The sequence below is a fragment of the Chrysemys picta genome, unplaced genomic scaffold (assembly GCF_011386835.1).
Source record: "Chrysemys picta bellii isolate R12L10 unplaced genomic scaffold, ASM1138683v2 scaf1121, whole genome shotgun sequence".
In the NCBI taxonomy this organism is placed as follows: domain Eukaryota; kingdom Metazoa; phylum Chordata; order Testudines; family Emydidae; genus Chrysemys; species Chrysemys picta.
The window spans coordinates 1-21,000 of record NW_027053828.1 but is presented as its reverse complement, the minus strand read 5'-3'; the positions used below and the strand labels follow the sequence as shown (position 1 = coordinate 21,000).

At 53.1% G+C, this 21,000-nt stretch overlaps 1 protein-coding gene across 5 annotated transcripts; it reads right to left on the bottom strand.

Annotated features, from left to right (window-relative positions):
- Positions 1-91: 91 nt before the first annotated feature.
- Positions 92-20,321, bottom strand: LOC101949825 (tigger transposable element-derived protein 1-like). 5 transcript variants are annotated; one of them, XR_010596932.1, is made up of 3 exons: positions 13,310-13,965; positions 1,429-1,539; positions 92-423 (listed from the first exon to the last, which is right to left on the bottom strand). XR_010596932.1 is itself a non-coding variant. In XM_065579948.1 (2 exons), exons 1-2 carry the CDS (start codon positions 18,993-18,995, stop codon positions 8,773-8,775), a joined length of 2,286 nt encoding a protein of 761 aa, XP_065436020.1. In that variant the 5' UTR covers positions 18,996-20,321; the 3' UTR covers positions 7,636-8,772. The 5 variants fall into 5 exon arrangements, 4 of the variants coding, with proteins under 4 accessions (XP_065436020.1, XP_065436022.1, XP_065436021.1 ...); XM_065579948.1 differs by lacking the exons at positions 92-423; positions 1,429-1,539; positions 13,310-13,965 and adding exons at positions 7,636-10,713; positions 18,651-20,321; XM_065579950.1 differs by lacking the exons at positions 92-423; positions 1,429-1,539; positions 13,310-13,965 and adding exons at positions 7,636-10,818; positions 18,651-20,314.
- Positions 20,322-21,000: the final 679 nt, after the last annotated feature.

Genomic DNA, 21,000 nt, shown 5'->3' with positions numbered 1-21,000 from the left:
GCAGTCGTTTTCCAGGATGCAAATAGATTTCACTTATAGCCATTACTTATTTATATTACAGTGCTGCCTACCAGCCCCACCTGAGATTAGGGCTCCTTTGTGCCAGGTGCTGCACAAACCCGAACTGAGATTGGGTACCCTTGCTCTGGCACTGCAAGGACACAGAGCGAGAGATGGTTACAATACAAATAGACAAGAAATGTTACCCATTTCACAGATAGTGAAACTGAGGCACGGAGAAATGAAGTGACTCTCTCCTCCCTTGAGGTGTAAGGACCAGAAAAGATCCTTGAAGACCGACGAGGAATAGAAACATTTCCTTTATCCTCTCACCTATATAGTCCTTGTGATCTGATAGATTTCTCTTGGCATCTCTTCTAATCGTATCTCGATCCAGCTGGGCTTTGGCAAGACCCTGGGACACTGTAGACATGAGACTTTTAATAGCAGAGTAAAATTTTTCATCAGGGGAAACCCATATCTTTGGGGATATCTGTGGTGCTGTAAAATGCACTTTCCTCCCAGGTACTACCCAAGACTTCTGATGTCCATTACCTCATGCTAGCTGTGACCCTCTGCTACAGGTGCACTGTGCTCAACACCAGGATTCATTATTCTGGACATCAGCTCGGTCCTCGGTACAATGTAGAGCTGCGTTGGGGCTGCTCTATGTTACACTGACCTGCCAGTGGCCCCAGGATGTGCGGTACAGCTGCTATTACTACACACAGGTGTGGAATGGGGCTGGACAGCTCAAAGGGGCAGAGCAAAGCTGAGAGTGAAAAGGTTCAGCCTTCCCAGAGCAATGCAGGGCTCTGACTGCTGTGCGGAGCAGAAAGCCGCCTGCTGCCACAAGGAGCCTGTCTTGGTTTGTGTGTGGTTAGCTGGTTGCAAAGTTAAAAAGGAAAGGAATGTATTTGTCGGGCCCAAGCTCCCCTTGTGTTAATGTGGAAGAGGTAATTGTCGCAGCGCATTGTGCTATGCCCCATTTCATTGTTCTCACTCCCAAACATTTCTTCTCCACTAGCGGGATCCGCAGCCAGCCCTTTGCACTGGCCCGAGAACACCCTTGAAAAAACATTTTTGTATGAATATTTCACAACCTTCAAAATGTCACCACAAACATGGCCTAGTTAATGATTGTGGTTCATATTTCTCTGAGATTTACGAGCACAAGTCCCCTGGAAAGCTAGCAGGCCACATGCTAAAGACAAATTCCTCCCCTTTGAAAATCCGGTCACCTTAACTCACAGGTGAGTGAAAGTTACCTAGCAATGGCAACTGCTCCATAATTAAGGTCACAGCTGAGCCTCCATTCTCAGCCCAATTTTGTGCCCCACTGCTAAAATCCACCCCAAACTAGTCAGAGCAGCCTCACTCTTGGCAGGTGAGATCTGAGGCTGAGGTAGAAATGAACAGGAGACTTACATTTCCCAAGTTTCACCACGATGAGAGCTGTGGCCGCTGCAATGCAAATCGCCAGCAGGAGATACAGGATTTCAATGGCCTTCCCTTGGGTGCAGTTGGAGTGACAAAGAGCTGTGGGGAGCAATGCTGGTTAGATATCTCAATGTGGGTGTAACAATGCTGACTCTGGTGGGACACAACTGAAAGTATCATTTCAGGACAAGTTGCTTAGAGCAGGGCAGTCATTGCCCCAGGCTGGTTGTTCTCCATCTCTAAGGCACACCAAACCTGCCAAACAGAGAGGACTTCGGTCTCACCCCACTGGCTACCATAGATCATACAATAATTCCCTTAGACACTCCTCGGGACCCGGGTGGAGTATAGGCTGGCCCACCGGGGCGCCTCACCCTCTAGAGGTGGCACTGATGGGGAGTGTACCTATTGGGTTCCGGGAAGTGGGCGGGACAAAGGGGAAAAGTGTAACCAAAAATGCAACAAAATGTCGGTGAGGAGTCGGTGTAGGGGCTGCAACCTGGCACACTCTAAGTAAATGTGAGCCAGGGTCTCCCTCACGCCGCAGAAAGGACAGGTGTCTGGGACAGGGGTAAACCGCGCCAAGTACACGCCCGTGCTCACGGCCCCATGAAGGAGCCGCCAACTAACATCCCCGGCGGGCCTCGGGACCAAGGTGGAGTAGAGGCTGGCCCACCGGGGCGCCTCACCCTCTAGAGGTGGCACTGATGGGGAGTGTAGCGGGGCAGTTACCCACTCCTAGGAAAAAGGGTAAAGGCAGCTGAGCTAGGCTGATCGGGGAGGCAGCCACAGCTGTGACCACACCCAATGGAGCCACAGCTGGTTCTGATATAAGGGCAAGTGAGGAGCTGGGTCAGGCTCACTCCAGCCCTGGAGTGAGAAGGGTCTATCTAGCTGCCTGGGAGTACAGGGGGCCAGGCGGGTGCCCTGCCCCACCCCACCCCCAGGCTGAGGCCTGGCTAAAGGCTAGGGGAGGTATTGGGACTGCAGGGAAAGGCAGCAGTTCCAACCCCCTTGCCAATAATGAGTGGCTGTTACAGACTGCGTCTGCCCCAGTGAGCAGGGGCTGGATGATGACTGGCAGTAGCCACTGAGGCATGGTGGGTATAGGGGATTGGGGTTCCCCTGGGAGGGGATACCCTGAGTGAGGGAGCACTGCTGTGGGGCAGCACCCCAAGGGTAAGGGGCAACAGGGTCCAGGAGTGACGTGGGGCCTGAGACAGGAGAGAGACTAGCTGGCAGAGGGTGCTCAAGAGCTGGAAGAGCTAATACCTGGACTGACCAGCAGGAGGCGCTGTGGTAGTAAGTCTCACCCCTGTTACAGGGAGTGAAACTCGCAGCCCCACTGATCCTGCAGGGGGAGTGAACCCTGAATCTGGAGTGGGTGGAAAGTGTGTCCCAGGTAGGGTGACCAGATCACCCAAGACAAATATCGGGACGCGGGGGGAGGAGGGGGGGGTGACACGGGGGGGCGTGGCAGGGGGCGGGGCAAAAAAAAAAAAAAACCTTCCTCCGCAAGCGCTGGAGGGAGGCCCGGGAGACGCAGGGGAAGCGCGGGGCCGGGGTGAGTAAGAGTCCGGCCTGGCCCCGAGCAGGCAGGACTCAGTTGGGTGGTAGGGCGAGGAGGGGGGCGGCCCGCGGGGCCAGGCGGCGGCTGTTCTCACCCCCGGCCAGCGGGACTCGGGAGCAGCCGCTGCTGCAGCTCCCACTGCCGCGGGGGAGGAAGCGGCCATTGCTCTCCGTGGCTGCAGCTCTGGCGCCCCCGAACCCCCCGAGCCTGGGCCTGCTGCGGGGACCCAGCAGCGCGCATGCTGGGCCCAGCCCCTGGCAGTCGTGTCTGGGCTGCTGCCCAGCTGGTGCAATCCCGCGGCGGCCCGGAGTGGGGGCAGCAGGCCCCAGCCCCCCCGTCCCGCAGGGGAACGAACGGGGCTGGGCGGTCGATGCCTCCGCCCCGGGGCCGCCGCGGGATAGCACCAGCTGGGCAGCAGCCCAGACGCGACTGGCCAGGGGCTGGGCCCAGCGTACGCACTTCTGGGTCCCCGCAGCAGGCCCAGGCTCGGGAGGTTCGGGGGCGCCAGAGCCGCAGCCGCCGAGCTTGGCCATCGGCCGCTTCCTCCCCCCGCGGCAGTGGGAGCTGCAGCAGCGGCTGCTCCCGAGTCCCACTGCCCGGGGGGGCGAGAACAGCCACCACCTGGCCCCGCGGGCCGCCCCCTCCTTGCCCTACCACCCAACTGAGTCCTGCCTGCTCGGGACCAGGCCGGATTCTTACTCACCCCGGCCCCGCGCTTCCCCTGCGTCTCCCGGGCCTCCCTCCAGCGCTTGCGGAGGGAGGGGGAATGGTGAACCTGGGGAAGAGGCGGGGATTCGGGGAGGGAGCCAATCGGGGGAGGAGGGGGCGGAGTCGGGGCGGGGGGGGGGGGTGCGAGCACTTCCGGGCTCTAGGCTCCGGGGCATTTCCTTGTTTGTCCAGTGTCCCGACCGCATGTCGGTCGGGACGCGGGACAAACAAGGAAATATCGGGACAGTCCCGATAAAATCGGGATGTCTGGTCACCCTAGTCCCAGGTTAAGGGTAGCTACACCTGTATCCCCCCCTCCTGTCCACTCCAGCAGTGCCCAGTCAGTCTCAGGTCTCCAGCCATCACCTGTCTCAGGGCCCTTGTCCTGCTCCCTTCTGACCAGGGAGCATTAAGACTGCCCAGCCAGACACTGCGATATTGCAGCAGGCCAGTCTACCAAACAGCCAGCACCTGTGCACTGCTTTCTCCGAGGGCCATGAACAGTATCGTGCCAGCGGTTGCCAGTTACCACCTAGCTCTTTATGAGCCAGAACATTTATTCTTTGTTCCAGTAATAGGGAAAGGTAGAAGGGAGGTCCTGGAGGCCAAAGTTAGGCTGCTAGGTAAGAGATTGAAGTCCAGGACCTCCATGGTAGCATTCTCTTCCAGTTCCACATGCAGGGGGGCCAGTTAGACAGGCAGTGCTTGGATGAGACAATGGTGTTGAAAGAAGGGTTTTAGGTTTCGTGGGAAAGGAGGAGTCTGTATAGGAAGGATGCTGGGCTCTGCTTAAACCGAACAGGAACCAGAGTGCTGGCATGGAAAACTAAAAAGGTTGTAGCCAAGTTTTTAAACTAAGGGCTGGGGGGAACTGAAAGTGTGACTGTGAAATGCTCTGGGAGATTAGAGAGGCTACAAAAATAGAACATTCAATAATAAATGAGGGATTTCAGCTATCCCCACACTGACCGGGTACATGTCGCCTCAGGACGGGATGCAGAGAGAAAGTTTTTAGACACCAAAATTAATGGCTGCTTCTTGGAGCAGCTAGTTCTGGAATCCACAAGGGGAGAGGCAATTCTTGACTTAGTTGTAAGTGGAGCACAGTGCAGACCTGGCTGCAGCCATCACCAGGGGGCATACCCCCTCAATTCTTGGCTTCCCTGAGGTGTAGCAGGGAGAGGGGCTCAGAGAGCATCTCGAGGGGCAGGGCCCCCCATATCCCAGTAAACACACAAGGCAGAGAAAAGAGGGATTGGGGCCCCTAGATCCTGACACATGCTCAGGGCTTCAGGGAGAGGGGGCTCACACTCCCTCAGAAAGGCAAGTCCTTCCAAACATCCCCCGCCAACAAAATGTGTTTTAATGCAGCCAAATGGAAATTTCGACATCTAGGAACAAGGGGTGTGGGCCGTACCAACAGATGGGAGAAGGGCTGTATCCTGGAAACCAGTGACTCTGAAAAGGATGGGTCACAGTGTGCAAACAACTGAGCTCCCTGGATGATGCTGTGGGTAAAAGGGCTGATGTCATCCGTGGTGTATAGACAGGGGAGAAGTGAGCAGGAGCAAGGTGGTGATTCCACCTCTGAATATGGTGTTGGTGAGACTAGTACTGGAATACTACATGTGGCTCTGGTGTCCACATTTTAAAAAGGATGTTGAAAAACTTGGAGACGGTGCAGAAAAGAGCCACATAAATGATTCAAAGGCTCGAGAAAAGGCTGATCGTGAGAGACTTAATGAGCTTAATATGTTAAATTTACCAACAAGAAAATCAAGAGGTGACTTGATCATGGTTGTGATGCGTTTGGTCACAGAAACCCCCTTGATACTGTTACTTAATGCGCTGGCACACCACTGAGAATCACCCCCCTGCCAGAATGGGCATCCCTCAACTCCATCTCGCTGAGCCAGACACTCCAGCTCAGCTCCAGCACAGACTCAGAGAATGGGCCTCACCCCTCTGCAGTCTTACAGACAGAGACACACTCAGCCCTGGGGCTTCTCAGTTAACAGGGACTTGTCCAGCGCTTACCACACAGCCTTTTTGGGAGTCTGAACTCCAGATAAATCCGTCTTGCTCTGCATAAAGCTTATGAGGGTAAGTTCATAAATGTCCACCCTCTTTAACACCGAAGGAGAGCTATGCACAGCTTCTTTGCCCTCCCCCCCGGTAACAATTCCTTACACTTGGGTTTATTAATAAATAAAAGTAATTTTATTAAGAATAAAAGGTAAGATTTAAGTGAATATAACAGATTACAGACAGAACAAAGTGCGTTACTAAGTAAAATAAAACAAACACGCAAGGCTAAGCTTAATACACTAAGAAACTAGTTACAAATAATAGCTTCTCACCCTAGATGTTATTTCAGGAAAAGTCCTTCTCAGGCCAAAGATGTATTTTGTGGCCTGGGTCCAGCCAATCTCTCCCATCCCTGTGGTTACAGTCCTTTTGTTTCCAGGTGCTTTCAGGTATCTCTTTGGGGTGGGAGGAGTCTCTTAAGCCAACTGAAGACCCTCATTGTTTACTTCCCCCACCTTATATAGGATTTCCCCAAGGTGGGAAACCTTTGTTTGATTTGACCTCCTAGCCATTCCCTTCTGGAAAAATACCAGATTTAAGATGGACTCCAGTATCAGATGACCTGGTCACATGTCTCTGTAAGACTCTAGACACCATTCTTCCTGGTCTGGCCCCCAGGTACACAGGAAGGCTTGTAGGTGAACAAGGCCATTCACAACTCATTGTTTCTGAAGCACCCTTAATGGCTTCTACTTAATATCCCTACATCAGTAATACAAGTTTATACCTCATTTTCCTAAATCCAGACATAAAAATAATACATGCAAACAAATAGGATGAACACACTCAGTATAGGATGCCAGACATGAGACCTTTTGCAAAAAGCACATTCCAGTTATATCATATTCATATTCACAAGCATATTTTCACAAAGCATAGGGAGTGCAATGTCACAATGGTGTATAAGCTCCTTCACAGGGAGAAAATAGCAGGTTCTAAAGGGCTCTGCAGAGAAAGGCACCCCGAGAACGAATGGCTGGAAGTTGCTTCCGAGCGCTCGGTGGACATGGATTCTGCAAGGGCAGGAGCTCTTTGCTGACATCTGCTGGTGAGCTGGGGAAATGACTAATTACACCTGTGTCCAACCATCTTCTCAATATCTTGCTGAAAGGTGTCATGAGTGGTCTCTGCCGAAGCTAATGTCTAAATGATTGTCATGGTGATTAAAGTAACACATAGGGTATAGTGTCCAAAACTGTTGGAGGGAAAGATCTCATCTGGAGGTGGGGTGAGAGACCCAGGACTGACTCAATCAACACTGAGAACTATGGATGTCCGGAACCCAGCCCAAGCCCTGTGTTTACTGTCTGGACCAGAAGCAGGCTTGAGCATGTACAAAGACAAAAGAACCCAAAGAAAAGTCTCTGAATGGGGACCCTTGGGGTAAGAGACAATAGACTGTAACTGTACAGGCAGTCCTCAGACTTATGACACAATTGATTCACATTTTAAGTTGAAATGTCATAACTCAGTGTGACAGGTTGGATCACAGAAACCCCCTTGGGGCTGCCAACTGATGTGCCAAGACTACTTCTGCTCCTGCTTTCCTGCCCTGGCAGCTTGGGACTCCAGTGCCCTGCCTGGTTTGAGCCCGTCTGCTCCAACACAGATCCAGGTCTGAACCACATGCCGCAAAGCTGCAGACTTAACTGAAAGCAACGTAAGAAGTGTTCCTGTCTTTAACACTCAGATGCCCAACTCCCAATGGGGTCCAAACCCCAAATAAATCCGCTTTACCCTGTATAAAGTCATAAATTTTTCACCCTCTATAACAGTGATAGAGAGATATGCACAGTTGTCCCCCCCCCCGTATTAATACATACTCTGTGTTAATTAATAAGTAAAAAGTGATTTTATTAAATACAGAAAGTAGGATTTAAGTGGTTCCAGGTATTAACAGACAGAACAAAGTGAATTACCAAGCAAAATAAAATAGAACACGCAAGTCTATGTCTAAGAAAACTGAATACAGATAAAAACCTCACCCAGTAAGCTTCCTTTTACAGACTAATCTCCTTCTAGTCTGGGTCCAGCAATCACTCACACCCCCTGTAGTTACTGTCCTTTGTTCCAGTTTCTTTCAGGTAACCTTTGGGGGTGGACAGGCTATCGCTTGAGCCAGCTGAAGACCAAATGGAGGGGTCTCCCAGGTGTTTAAATAGACTTTCTCTTGTGGGTGGACACCCCTCCCTCCCTCTGTGTAGAATCTAGCTACAAAATGGAGTTTTGGACTCACATGGGCCAGTCACATGTCCATGCATGACTGAGTTCCTTACCAGCCTAGCCACATTCCTGGGAAAGCCCAGATGTGGATTGACATCTTTGAGTTCATTGTTGGCTTAAGTGGTTCATGACTGGGCACTTAATTTGCACATTCCTTTCTCCGGAAGCTGACCAAATGCTTTACAAAGGCTACTCAAAAATCAAGCAAGTACACAGTCAACATTCATAACTTTAAATACAAAAACTGATACATGCATATGAATTGGATGAATAGATTCAGTAGATCATAACCTTCACAGAGATATGTTACATGGCATATGTATCATAAAACATATTCCAGTTATGTCATATATATGTCATATATATATTCATAAGCATTTTCCATAAAGCCTTATGGGGGGCACTGTGATACTCAGAACTAATTTTCCCATAGGAACAATGTTATAAATGGGGGATTGGTTTCTAAACCGAGGCCCGATATGCTATTTTCACCCAGATTTTTGTACTCAATCAATTATAGGCGAGTAATACAGCTCCATTAATGTATTCATATTGAAAATAGCAATCATGTTGACATAAAAGAATCACAGACCCTAAAAATACATTAAGAAATATAGTACCTGTACAGTGCTGTACACTGTGCATTACCCCTACCCACAAATGATCTAAAAAGCACAGACACATTTTAAAGCCTTACAATTGTTTAACATCACTTGTCTTCATCATTCCTGGGCATTGCTGATCTAAGAAACCAACTGAAGGGATGAAGAAGGAGATGGGACACTTTCGTCTGAGCTCACAGGTGGGTCTATTTGGATGGGGCTTTCAGGGGTATTTGGAGGTGAATTGGAAGGAGATAAGGAAGTGTCCGAGGGAGTTTGGACAGATGCTCTCTTCTTTTCTTTGTAAATTTCTCTGTAGCAGCTGTACGTGTTGTATAAGTCCCTATTCACAGATGCACTGCGTTCAACACTGGGGTCATGTACCTCAAACGTGGACATGGCCGCTTCCAAATGTTGAAATGCCTCAGCCAACACTTTTATTGTCAAGACTTTATGAGGAGGAGTCTCTTCAACAGTGGGTGCATCTTCTTCTTCCTCTGCCACTTTTTGCTGTTCCCATTCAATGAGGTCCTCATTAGTTAATTCTTCAGAATGTGATGCCAGCAACTCATCAACATCCCCTGGTGCAATGTCTAAGTTAAGTTCTTTGCCCATTTCAACAACAGTGTTGGTCACCTCAACAGTGTCTGTAAAGCCTTGGAAGTCAGACACAAAATCAGGACACAATTTTTTCCAAACACCATTTAAATTGGGTTGTTTGACTTCATTCCATGCCTCACCAATGTTCTTAACTGCATGGTAAATGTTGAAGCTCTTACAGAATTCCTTCAGAGTTGGTCCACCTTGCTTCTCAGTTTCCCTGATGGCCTGAGCAAATGTGCTCCTGAGATAGTGGGCCTTGAAGTACGCTATTACCCCCTGGTCCACGGGTTGCAACAGTGAAGTGGTGTTTGGAGGCAGAAACACCACTTGGATGTCAGGATGCATGTCGTCAAGGCTGGGTGGATGACCAGGAGAATTGTTGAGGATTAACAATGCTTTAAATGCAAGATTATTTTTGCTGCAATAATCCCTGACACTTGGCACAAAATGATAATTAAACCAATCCTCAAAAATGTTTTTATTGACCCACACATTAGGATGGGATTTCCATATCACTGGGAGAAATGCCGTGGAATATCCGTGGAAAGCCTTGGGGTTTTCCGAATGGTACACAAGCAAAGGTTTAAGTTTAAAGTCACCTGCAGCATTTGCACCGAGCAAAAGAGTGATTCTATCTTTAGCAGCTTTGTACCCTGGCATGGATTCCTCCTCTTCAGCCATGTCGGTTCTCAATGGTATTTTTTTCCAAAAGAGCCTAGTTTCGGCAACATTAAAAACTTGTTGAGCACAATACCCTCCCTTTTCAATTATTTTAGCCAGTGCCTCAGGAAAAACACGAGCTGCCTCCTCATCAGCACTGGCAGCTTCATCTGAGACCTTGATGTTATGCAAATTGGCCCTGGCTTTAAACCGCATAAACCAGCCCCTGTTTGCATTAAAAGGCTCAGCGTTAGAACTCTCCCCGTGTTGTTTCTTTAGATCATCATAAAGACTCCGGGCCTTCTCCTGAATTCTGCCTGAACTCACTGGAGCACAGCGTTGAGTTTGATCCTCCAGCCAAATGAATAACAGTTTCTCAACCTGGCCATTAAGTCCAACATTCTGCTTAGTTGTCACAGTTGATTGCATAGGAGCCGAATCCTTAACACGTTCCTGAATCCGTTCCTTGTTTTGCAGGATGGTTGAAACAGTCGATCGGGGGATATGCAGAGCTCTGCTGATTTCAGTTGGCGTCTCACCTCTTTCGGACCTCTGAATCATTTCAAGTTTTGTACTCAAACTTCTTCTACGTTTCTTAGAAGAAGAAACACCACTTGCACCAGATTTCCGCTTTTCTGCCATTATTATGGGCAAAGAAACACTAAATTTTAAGAAAATTTTGGAAGTGCAAAGATCCACCACGTAAAAATGGCGTCGGAACAGCAACTGAGCACCTTGAGTTATGGAGATGGGCGGCACAGAATGTCGCTGTGCACGTATGAACTTGTTCGCTGGCGTTGCGTTGCGTCCTCTCGAGCGCTGGAAAGTCAAAACCAACATTGGAAAGTGGAAACAGGGTGTCAGTTTTATAAACGGCGTAAGTGCCGTTCGTCATAACTTGAACATCGTAAAGTCGAGGCCTGCCTGTATAACAGAATAGGAAAGGACACCAGATGTTACCCATTCTGGAGCATAGACTCCGTCAGCGAAGTGTCTCATGAAAAGAAGATCCCAGCTTTCGAAACTGAACAGATACATCATTGGACGAGAAATACTTTATTAGACAGGAAAATAACTTGTAAATGAGTACAGCCTATAGACTGTTTTTCTTTAACCTGTAACTGTATGTTTCCAAATCCTTATACCAGCTTTCATGAGAATCTCTATCTCAAGCTCTATTAAATAAACTTCAATTTATTTTTACTGTAGACATGCCTAAGTAACTTGTGCTAGGCAGAGAGTTAAATTAAGGTGAAACCAGCAAACTGGGGGGCACTGCTTCTATGGAGGCAGCGGACTAGCATACATTGCAGATGCCCAGAAGACCAGGGACTGGGAATTCAAGTGTAAAAAAGGGGGGCTTCAAATAGAGGGAAAAAGTGGGGCTCATGGCACCAAGGGAGGAGTATCTCTATAGCCAATAGCCACTGGCTGGCTGACTGGGCAGCAAAATGGCAGATGAAATTCAGTGTTGATAAATGCAAAGTAATGCACATTGGTAAAAAAATAATCACAACTATATACAGGGCCGGCTCCAGGGTTTTGGCCGCCCCAAGCAGCCAAAACCAAAAAAAAAAAAAAAAAAAAAAAGCCGCGATCGCGATCTGCGGCGGCAATTCGGCGGGAAGTCCGTCACTCCGAGCCAGAGTGAGGGACCGTCCGCTGAATTGCCGCCGAATACCTGCACCTGCCGCCCCTCTCCGGAGCGGCCGCCCCAAGCACCTGCTTGAGAAGTTGGTGCCTGGAGCCGGCCCTGACCATTTATACAAAATTATGGGCATCTAAATTAGCTGTTACCACTCAAGAAAGAGATCTTGGAGTCATTGTGGATAGTTCTCTGAAAACATCTGCTCAATGTGCAGAAGCAGTCAAAAAAGCAAACAGAATGGTAGGAATGATTGGGAAAGGGATAGATAAGAAGACAAAAAATATCATAATGCCACTACATAAATCCATGGTACGTCCACATTTTGAATAGTGTGTGCAGTTCTGATCATCCCATCTCAAAAAAAGATATATTAGAATTGGAAAAAGTAAAGAGAAGGGCAACAAAAATGATTAAGGGTATGAAACAGCTTCCATGCAAGAAACGATTAAAAGACTGGTTTCAGAGTAGCGATTAAAAGACTGGGACTCTTCATCTTAGGAAAGGGTTGACTAAGCGGAGCTATGATACAGAGCTGTCAAATCATAAATGGGGTGGAAAAAGTGAATGAGGAAGTGTTATTTACCCCTTCACATAACACAAGAACCTGGGGGCATCCAATGAAGTTAATAGGCAGCAGGTTTGAAACAAAAAACAGGAAGTATTTCTTCACACAATGGCAAACTCGGCACCAGGGAATGCTCTCCCCTCAAACCCTGCTCTGGGGTGTAGGGTCCCCCTCTCAGGGCTGCTGCTGCCCAAACAACACAATAGTGATGGGACCCTGCTGTCCCTCCTCAGTCCCCAGTAGCCACCTTCAGCACCAGCCCTGAGTCACCCTCTAAGCTTTCACTGAAACACAGAGTTGGTCATTAGAACTCCCTCCCAGTCAGGGGGACTTTCTGCGGCAGCTGGACCCAGCCCCTGGGGCAGCCCCGGGCTCTGCCCGCACCTGGAGCCTGCAGGGGAGGGGAGAGACCCAGGGGAAAGGGCTGGGGCCAGGCAGGGAAGTGACTCTGCACCAGCGGCCCCTCCCCAGCTCTGTTCCTGGGGGTGGGCTGCGAGTCTCAGAGCTGCTGCCCTCCCAGACCCCCCACCCCCGGCTCTGCGCCCCACAGCACCTGCTGGAGCCGAGCCAGCCCTGGGAAAGCGACCGCCCCAGCCAGGGTAGGGACCCAGGCTCCCAGCCAGAGGGGAGGGGAGAGGGAGCAGGAGAGAGAGAATGGAAGGGGCAGCAGGAGCAGTAAGTGGGGAGGGAGGGTCTCAGCTCCCAGCCCTGCCCGGTTCCATGGGGATGAGATGGGGGGGGGAAGTTTAGAGTCCTTCTATGCAGATGTCTCAGGCACGAGAAGGTTTGGGGGGCTCCTTCCCCAGAGGGGACCTCACCCCTGGGACCCCATCTACACAAACCCCTCACCCTGGGGATAAAAACCCTCATGGCCCCAAACAAGCCCTGAGCCTGAGCCACGTGCAGCCCCCAGTTACTGAGGGGCCCTGCCCGGCTGCTGTCCTACCCTGGGCCTGGGGGCTGCTGATCCCAGCTGTCCCCCCTCCCAGCCCCAGAGCAGAGATCCCTCCCCTCAGGGGTGTGCAGGCAGAAATGGGATCCCCCAGCAGCCCTGGCCCAGATGCATGGAGACAAATTGCTCTCTATCTTGGGGAGAGTCAGTGACACGTGGGATCCTGAATCTGTCTCCCTGGGGCTGGGGCTCTGTCCCGACTCAGGGCCTGAATGAAGAGCTGGCGGGGGTGGGGCCAGTCAGTCCTTACCCTCCATCTCTGGGCTCAGTGTCTCCCCAGGCTCTCCTGTCCCTGGGAGCTGGCAGTTCTTCTGTGCTTCCCCCGAGCTCGGTGCCTCTCTGCATGCCCCGGAGCAAGCAGCCCTGTGTCAACTCCGCCCAAAGGTGCCAATCTCCCTTGGGGCCTGCGGATAGACACACTTTCCCACACACACACGCATCACAAGAACCCGACCCTGTCAGGGCGTGTCCCACACACACACATCCGCTCATGACTTGCCATGACACAGACCATTTGGCAGCTCCCTCATATTCACTTGGCCCCATTCTCTGGCTTGTCCCCAAGTGACGGAGGAGTAAAAGGTTTAGTTTCACTTTCCTTTTCCCAGAAATGTGCTGCTCTGACAGCAACCAGCCATTTCCCTTCTGCCAACTCCCTGCTGCTGTGGGCTGAGTTGGGAAGAGTCATTAGCAGGGCTGCCCGAGAATTCAGGGGGTCTGGGGTCTTCAGCGGTGGGTCCCGGGGTGGGAGGACCCCCCGCCGCGGGTCTTCAGGGCATTTCAGTGGCGGGTCCCGGAGTGGAAGGACCCCCTGCCGCCGAACTGCTGCCGAAGACCCGGAGTGGAAGAAGCTTCGGGGGCCCGGGCCCCGCGAGAGTTTTCCAGGACCCAGGGCCGGCTCTAGGGTTTTTGCAGCCCCAAGCAAAAAAAATTTTGGCTGCCCCCCGTCCCAGCCCTGGGCTCCTCACCGCACCCCCCTGCTGCCCCAACCCTGGGCTCTCCCCCACCACCCGCACCCCCCTGCCGCCCCAGCCCTGGGCTCTCCCACACACACACACCCTGCCACCCCAGCTCTGAGCTCTCCCCTACCCCCCCCCACCATTGCCCCCCACACACACCTCCTGCCGCCCCAGCCCTGGGCTCTCCCTCCCCCGCCCTGCACCCTTCTTCTGCCGCAGCCCTGGGTCACTGGTAACTCGCTCCCAGGGTGGGTCATTCAGCAGGAATTTTGGATGTGCACAGAACACAGACAGGATTGGTTCCCATATGGTTACAGAACTGCAGTGAAGTGGAACAATTTTCAGCTTGTGTGATTGGAGGATATCTGGATGCATATTATAAGACTGTCCTACATAAATGAGGAAAAGTTGAGGTGCCTTTATTATTCTTTTGTTCCACTCTTTGTTTCTATGGGGAATTTGCCAATGCAATATCATTGTCTTCCTTTTAAACAAACAAACAAACAAACAAAAGCAATGGCTGTTGAAAATAGCAATTCCAGTCCTAATAACCACTGGGAAGCATTTCTTGCTCAATTTTATCCTACTTTTTCTACAGCAAGTTACAGTGGATCAGTATATTTGATTTGGGAGAAATGAAGTAGCAGCTGCCCAAACTGAGCTTGAGCACTCCTGAATTTTGAGGTGTTCAAATCTCGAAGGCAGGTGCTGAGGGGGGGGCTGTGGCTCCACAGGGGAGCACGGCAGCATGTATGCAGCAGCGTGTCTGGCGCTGCGCGAAGCCAGACACGCTGGTTTGAGTGGCACGGTAAGGGGGCTGGGGGGTTGGAGAAGAGGTAGGGGGTTCCAGGGGGGCAGTCAAGGGACAAGGAGAAGGGGGGGTTAGATGGGTCAGGCGTTTGGGGGGGGGCAGTCAGGGGACAGGCAGCAGTTGGATAGGCATGGGAGTCCCAGGGGTTTGTCAGGGGACAGGTACGGGGTGGGGTCCTAGGGGGGAAGTTGGGGGGGGTCTCAGGAGGGGGCAGTTGGGGACAAGGAGAAGGAAGGCTTAGATGGGGGTGGGGTCCCAGAAGGGGGCAATCAGGGGACAAGGACCAGTCGGGCTTAGATAGGGGGTGGGGTCCTGGGGGGCAGTTGGGGCAGGGGTCCCGGGAGGGGGTGATCAGGTGACAGGGAGCAGGGGGGTTGGATGGGTTGGGGTTTCTGTGGGGGGCAGTCGGAGGGAGTGGATGGTGGCAGGGTGGGGCTACCCTCCCTCCCCGTGGAGTGTCCTATTTTTTTGAATGTTAAAATATGGTCTCCTTGCCCTTCCCAGTGCAGCGCTCCATTCACAGCAGGCTGCAGCATGAGGTCTCAGCTTCCTCACTCCCTCCCCGTCTTTCCTGTTGGTAGTGGCCAAGGGAATGCTGGGAAATGTAGTTCTTTCCCTGCTCCAGGGCTGGCTCTATAGGCAGGGAGCTAACCAAGGAACTACAGCTCCCAGGGCCCCCTGTTGGTTCTCAGCTCCCAGGCTGGATCCCTGCCGCCCCTGCAAATGGGCTGCCCCAAGCACATGCTTGCTTTGCTGGTGCCTAGAGCCGCCCCTGCCGGGACCCCCGGAGCGAGTGAAGGACCCTACTCCAGGGGTCCCAAAAAACTCTCGTGGGGGCCCCAGCGGGGCCCGGGGCCTGGGGCAAATTGCCCCACTTGCCTCCCCCCCCCACTGGGCGGCCCTGGTCATTAGGGTCAAAGAGCCACCTCCGTCCCATCCACATGTCTGCCGGTTCCTGCAGCTTGGCCTCTCCTCGGCTCCAGCCAGGTGTAGATGCAGCTGCACCAACTGAAGGAGTTTTTCCATAGATGTGGAAACAGCACCTCACTGAATGACGCTAGCTGCGCCAACAGACGTCCTCCTCCGGCCTTTACTCTCTATTATCCAACAGGGCCAGTTCTCCCCACTTCGTCCAATGCGTATCAGATGGCTTATAGCCCACAGGGCTGGGAGCTGGGGGAGCGGAGCGGGCTGGGGCCGGGTTGCTCTGCTTATCACTGCCACCGGTGAGTGGGGGGGGGCTGGGCCCGACCCCTGCTGCCGGCGCCAGGCCCCCCGCTAATCCCCTGCACTGCCCAGGGCCTCCCTGCCCTGCTGCTGCCCCCCACAGCTCCTGTCCCCGTGGCCCTGCAGCCCTTGAGCGCATTTCCCCACTCCCCCACGGAGGGGCCGGCCACCCAGCGGAGCAGCCATGACCCCTGCAGGGAGGGTGCTCAGGCTGTGTAGGGCACCACCATAGGTAGGGACGGTTCTGTCTGGGCTGCGTTCCTGGCCCGCAGCCACAGGGCTCCACAGCTGTCCCGCATCTTCCCCCAAGCGACCCTCAGTCCCTGCTCCTCCCCCTCCCTCCCTGAGCTTGAACACCACAAATCAGCTGTTTGCAGTGCTCCAGAAGCTCTGGGAGGGCGGAGGAGGAGTTAGTGAGCGCGGGGCCCCTGGCTTTTCCCCGTGAGTGCTCCAGAGGGAGAACCAGGTTTCAAGTTTACACCCAAAAGGTTAAAATGACTCAGGGCCTTCTTCCTGGTCCGGCAAATGGACAGGACCCTGGTCCCCTAAGGGCCCCAGTCCTTAGGGGAGGATTGGAAGGACTTGGCCTGCTGAGGCTTCGTAAGACTGTGTCCTTGGTTGGAGCTGAAGCCCCTAGAGTGGGGGGCTGCCTGGTAAGCCAATTAACAGGTGTGTAGGTTCTTGTATTGCTTTTACTATGTCATCTTTTTACCTTACGGATGATGTAGGCTTGCTTAGAAAGAGCTGAGTGGTAACGTTACCCCTGTAGCAATTATTCTGTATCCATCTCAGAAGTGAAAGCAAGCAGGTGTCCTAGGACAGCCTGTCTGTGCTGGGAATGACAGTGAGGGCCGGGAGTTCTGCAGCCTAGACACACCCTAATCAGAAGGAAGAGGGACGTGGGTCTCCACCCCACAAAGGCAAAGGCTGGGGGGAGCTTCAGAAAAATATTACAGAAAATTTCCACTTTGCCACTGAAGGCTCCTGCCCTAGCATGCTGGTTTTTGTGGAGCCTGTCCTTAGGTGTCAAGTTTCAGAGGGAGAGCCGTGTTAGTCCGTTTCAGCAAAAACAATTAGGAATCCTGTGGCACCTTAAAGACAAACAAATTTATTTGGGCATAAGCTTTCATGGGCTATAACCCATCTGATACGCATTGGAAGAAGTGGGTTGTAGCCCACAAAAGTTTATGCCCAAATACATTTGTTAGTCTTTAAGGTGCCACTGGACTCCTCCTTGTTCTTAGGTGTCTCTCTCTCCCTATGCATTGTATGGGGAGCCCAGGCACCTAACTCAGGCCTTATGGGGCACAGTGTTGTTCCAGTGATTTTCTACGTGTCTAAAAAGTAGGCATTGCAATACCTAAGTCCCCTTGTGGCTCTGGGCCACAGCCCCCAGCTTTGTGGAGAACTGGCCCTGTTGGATAATAGAGGGTGAAGGCCGGAGGAGGACGTCTGTTGGCGCAGCCAGTGTCATTCAGAGTGGTGCTGTTTCTACACCTATGGAAAAACTCCTTCAGTTGGTGCAGCTGCATCTACACGAGGGGTCTGTGCCAGCAGAGAGTATGTAGTGTAGACACAGTCTGACTGAGAGATGCGATCCAGCCCGTTGGCCCAGGGATCCCACGGACACCCCAATCCCTGCTTGGGTGGGGGCAGGGTCCCCTTCTCGCGGCTGCTGCTGTTGCTGCCCTGAGGACAACACTGAGGGGATCTTGCTGCCTCCTTCTCTCAGCCCACAATAGACGCCTTCAGCCCCAGCCCTGAGCCTCCCTGGACCTTCTACTTCAACGCAGAATTGCGCCCAAGGGGGGCCCAGCCCCTGGGGCAGGCCCGGGCTTGGCCCGCACCAGCCCTGCACCTGGAGCCTGCAGGGGAGGGGAGTCCCGGGGGAAGGGCTGGGGCCAGGCAGGAAAGTGACTCTGCACAAACAGACCCGCATTACACAATCACTGTTACGGGGGGTCTGCGAGTCCCAGAGCTGCTGCCCTCCCCCCGGCTCTGCTCCGCTGAGCGTCTGGGAGAGCGAACGCCCAAAGGGGAACAGGGGAAGGCGGGGGACTGAAAAAGGCAGCAGGAGCAATACATTAGGAGGGAGGTTCCCAGCTCCCAGATCTGCCTGGATCCACAGGCGATGTGATGAGGGAGGGGAGGGAGGTTTCCAGTCCCTCTGTGCAGATGCCCCAGGCATGAGACGGTTTGGGGGGTTCTGTTCCCTAGAGGGGAAGCCCCGTCTGTACAAACCCCTCACCCAGGGGAGACAATTCCTGGTGGCCCCAAACAAGCCCTGAGCCTGAGCCACGTGCAGCCCCCGTTACTGAGGTCCCTGGCCCAGCTGCTGTCCTACCCTGGCCCTGGGGGCTGGTGAGCCCAGCTGTCCCCCCTCCCAGCCCCAGAGCTGAGATCCCTCCCCTCCGGGGCATGCAGGCAGCAGTGGGATCCCCCATCAGCCCTGGCCCAGATGCACAGAGACAAATTGCTCTGTATCCTGGGTAGAGTCAGAGACCCGCGGGACCCTGAATCTGTCTCCCTGGGGCTCTGTCCCGGCTCAGGGCCTGAATGAAGAGCTGGTGGGGGTGGGGCCAGTCAGTCCTTACCCTCCATCTCTGGGCTCGGTGTCTCCGCAGGCTCTGGCTGTCCCTGGGAGCTGGCAGTTCTTCTGTGCTTCCCCCGAGCTCCGTGCCTCTCTGCATGCCCTGGAGCAAGCAGCCCTGTGTCAACTCCGCCCAAAGGTGCCAATCTCCCTTGGGGCCTGGGGAGAGAGACCGCCCCAGCCACAACAGCCCAGCTCGGTCAGGGTGTGTCCTTCCCACCCTGCTCTGCACGGAGCAGCTGCTGGTACTTGTCAGATGACACAGGCCATTTGGGAGCTCCCTCATGTTCACTTGGCCTGATTCTCCTGCTCGCACTGGGTGAACCAGGAATAACAGGTTTAGTTTCATTTCCCTGTTCCCATAAAAGTGCTGCCCTAACAGCAACCGGCCATTTCTCTTCTGCCAACTTCCTGCTGCCACGGGCTGAGTTGGGAAGAGTCGTTAGGGACAAGGAGCCATGTCCCATCCTCATGTCTGCCGGTTCCTGCAGCTTGGCCTCTCCTCAGCTCCAGCCAGTCCCTCCAGCTGGTCTCAGTGAGGACGCGGTACAGGGAACAACGGTCCATGTCGGTATCGTATCCCTCTCACGCACATGCCTGGCTATCCTGGCACACACCTCCCGTGTCTGTCTAGCTACGGGGCTCTAGTGCCCATCACCGCAGTGTCTGGACTGCGACGTCACTAAGCACCCGCTCAGTCTGTGGATCAGGATTCTCCCCTTGTCCCATCACGTGCTGAGATGTGTGAGCACCAATCTCCCCTCCCTCTGTCTCCCCTCCATTATCACTGTATTACAGAGCACCCAGAGACCCCAGCTCAGCCCAGGGGCCCCCGTGCTCGGGGCTATATCCCCAATCTCCATATCAGAGTGCTTAGAGAGGCAGTGACTTACCCAAAGTCACGGAACCAACCCGCCTGTGGAACCAACTCATCTCTGTCCTGGAACAGAGCCCAGGACACCTGATGTCAGTGCTGGGTCCTGTCCACCAGCGCACACGGCCGGCCCTTTCCATCGGGGTCACCGTGGGGAACTGCCGTGCGGAGCTGGGCCAGGCAGTTTGCTCTGACAATGGCTAGGTCCATGCACCTTCTGTGAGACCATTGTGGGGGGAGGAGGTTACACAGCTGGGCACCTGCTATGGAGAAGGCCCTGTCCCCAGTTCAGTGGTCCACCTGATGCAGCCGGTCAGAGCATGGGAAGAGAAGAGGGCCTGGAAACTGGGGCCTCAGGGCACTGTGCTCAGTGGGGATTTTAAGTCTCCAGAGAACTACGGGGTGACAATAAACAGTGCCATAAAATGAATAATATCCAGGAATAGTTTTTTTTCCGGTACTTTCTCCTGTTTTCCTTTTTCCACTTGGTAACTCTTCCAAAATTGAGGCAGTTGTGATGTGCTGAGGCCTGTGTTGGAATCACAGGCTATTATGTTAAGAACAGCGGATGGGGGTCCCTGATCCTGGGGGCAGGCTAGTGGGCTCTGTTCCTATAGCCGTCAGTCAGCAGACAGCCGACCCAGAGGCAGGTGGAGTGAGTTGTGTCCCTCTGCCTTGGAGAGCAGCCGGCTTTGGTTCTCTCTGTTCCTGCATGTGAGTTATCATTCGGAATTCTAGCAATGAAAGTCATATTATGTTGTAACCTTCTGGCAAGAACCTTTTATGTTTGTTTTCTAATTTCAATGTGTGTCCTGTGTAGCTGGACAGAAACCTCCTCCCCTGACCCCGCCCTGTTATTCTGCACAGCTCTGATTGGCTGGCGGGAATGGGAGGGTTTGAGGCAATGAGCATATGGGGGCAGGAGAGGGCAGCAGCCCAGGAAGGGTCTGAGAGTGAAAAAGAAGCATGTTCATCAGGCTTGAGAGAGGGAGGGTGAGACTGAACTGGGAACTGTCGGAGGAGAGCTGCTGCTGGCAAAGGGGACTCTTATAAATGCACAACCTGGAGCTGACACTCAGCTGATCCCACATGCCCGGACCCACCATCCTGAGCTCACACGGCCTGAGAGCATCAGAGCAGAGCACCCAGACAGACTGGGCTGACCCAAAGGGAGGAAAGGATTGCATTGCTGTGGGGCAGAGTGTTTGTGTGTGTGTGTGAGAGAGAGAGAGAGAGAGAGAGAGAGAGAGGGTGGCGCAGAGAGTTTGTGTGTGTGTTTGTGTGAGCGAGAGAGAGAGGGTGGGGCAGAGCGTTTGTGTGTGCGTAGACTGGCATTGTGTGTGTGTGTGTGTGAGTGAGAGAGGGAGAGAGAGAGAGAGAGAGGGTGGGGCTGTGTGCTGTATTGGGGCAAAGGAATCTGTGTAACCCCTCTAGAGATCTGTCTGGGAAGAGAAAAGTGTCACTCTATAGCAGGGGTGAC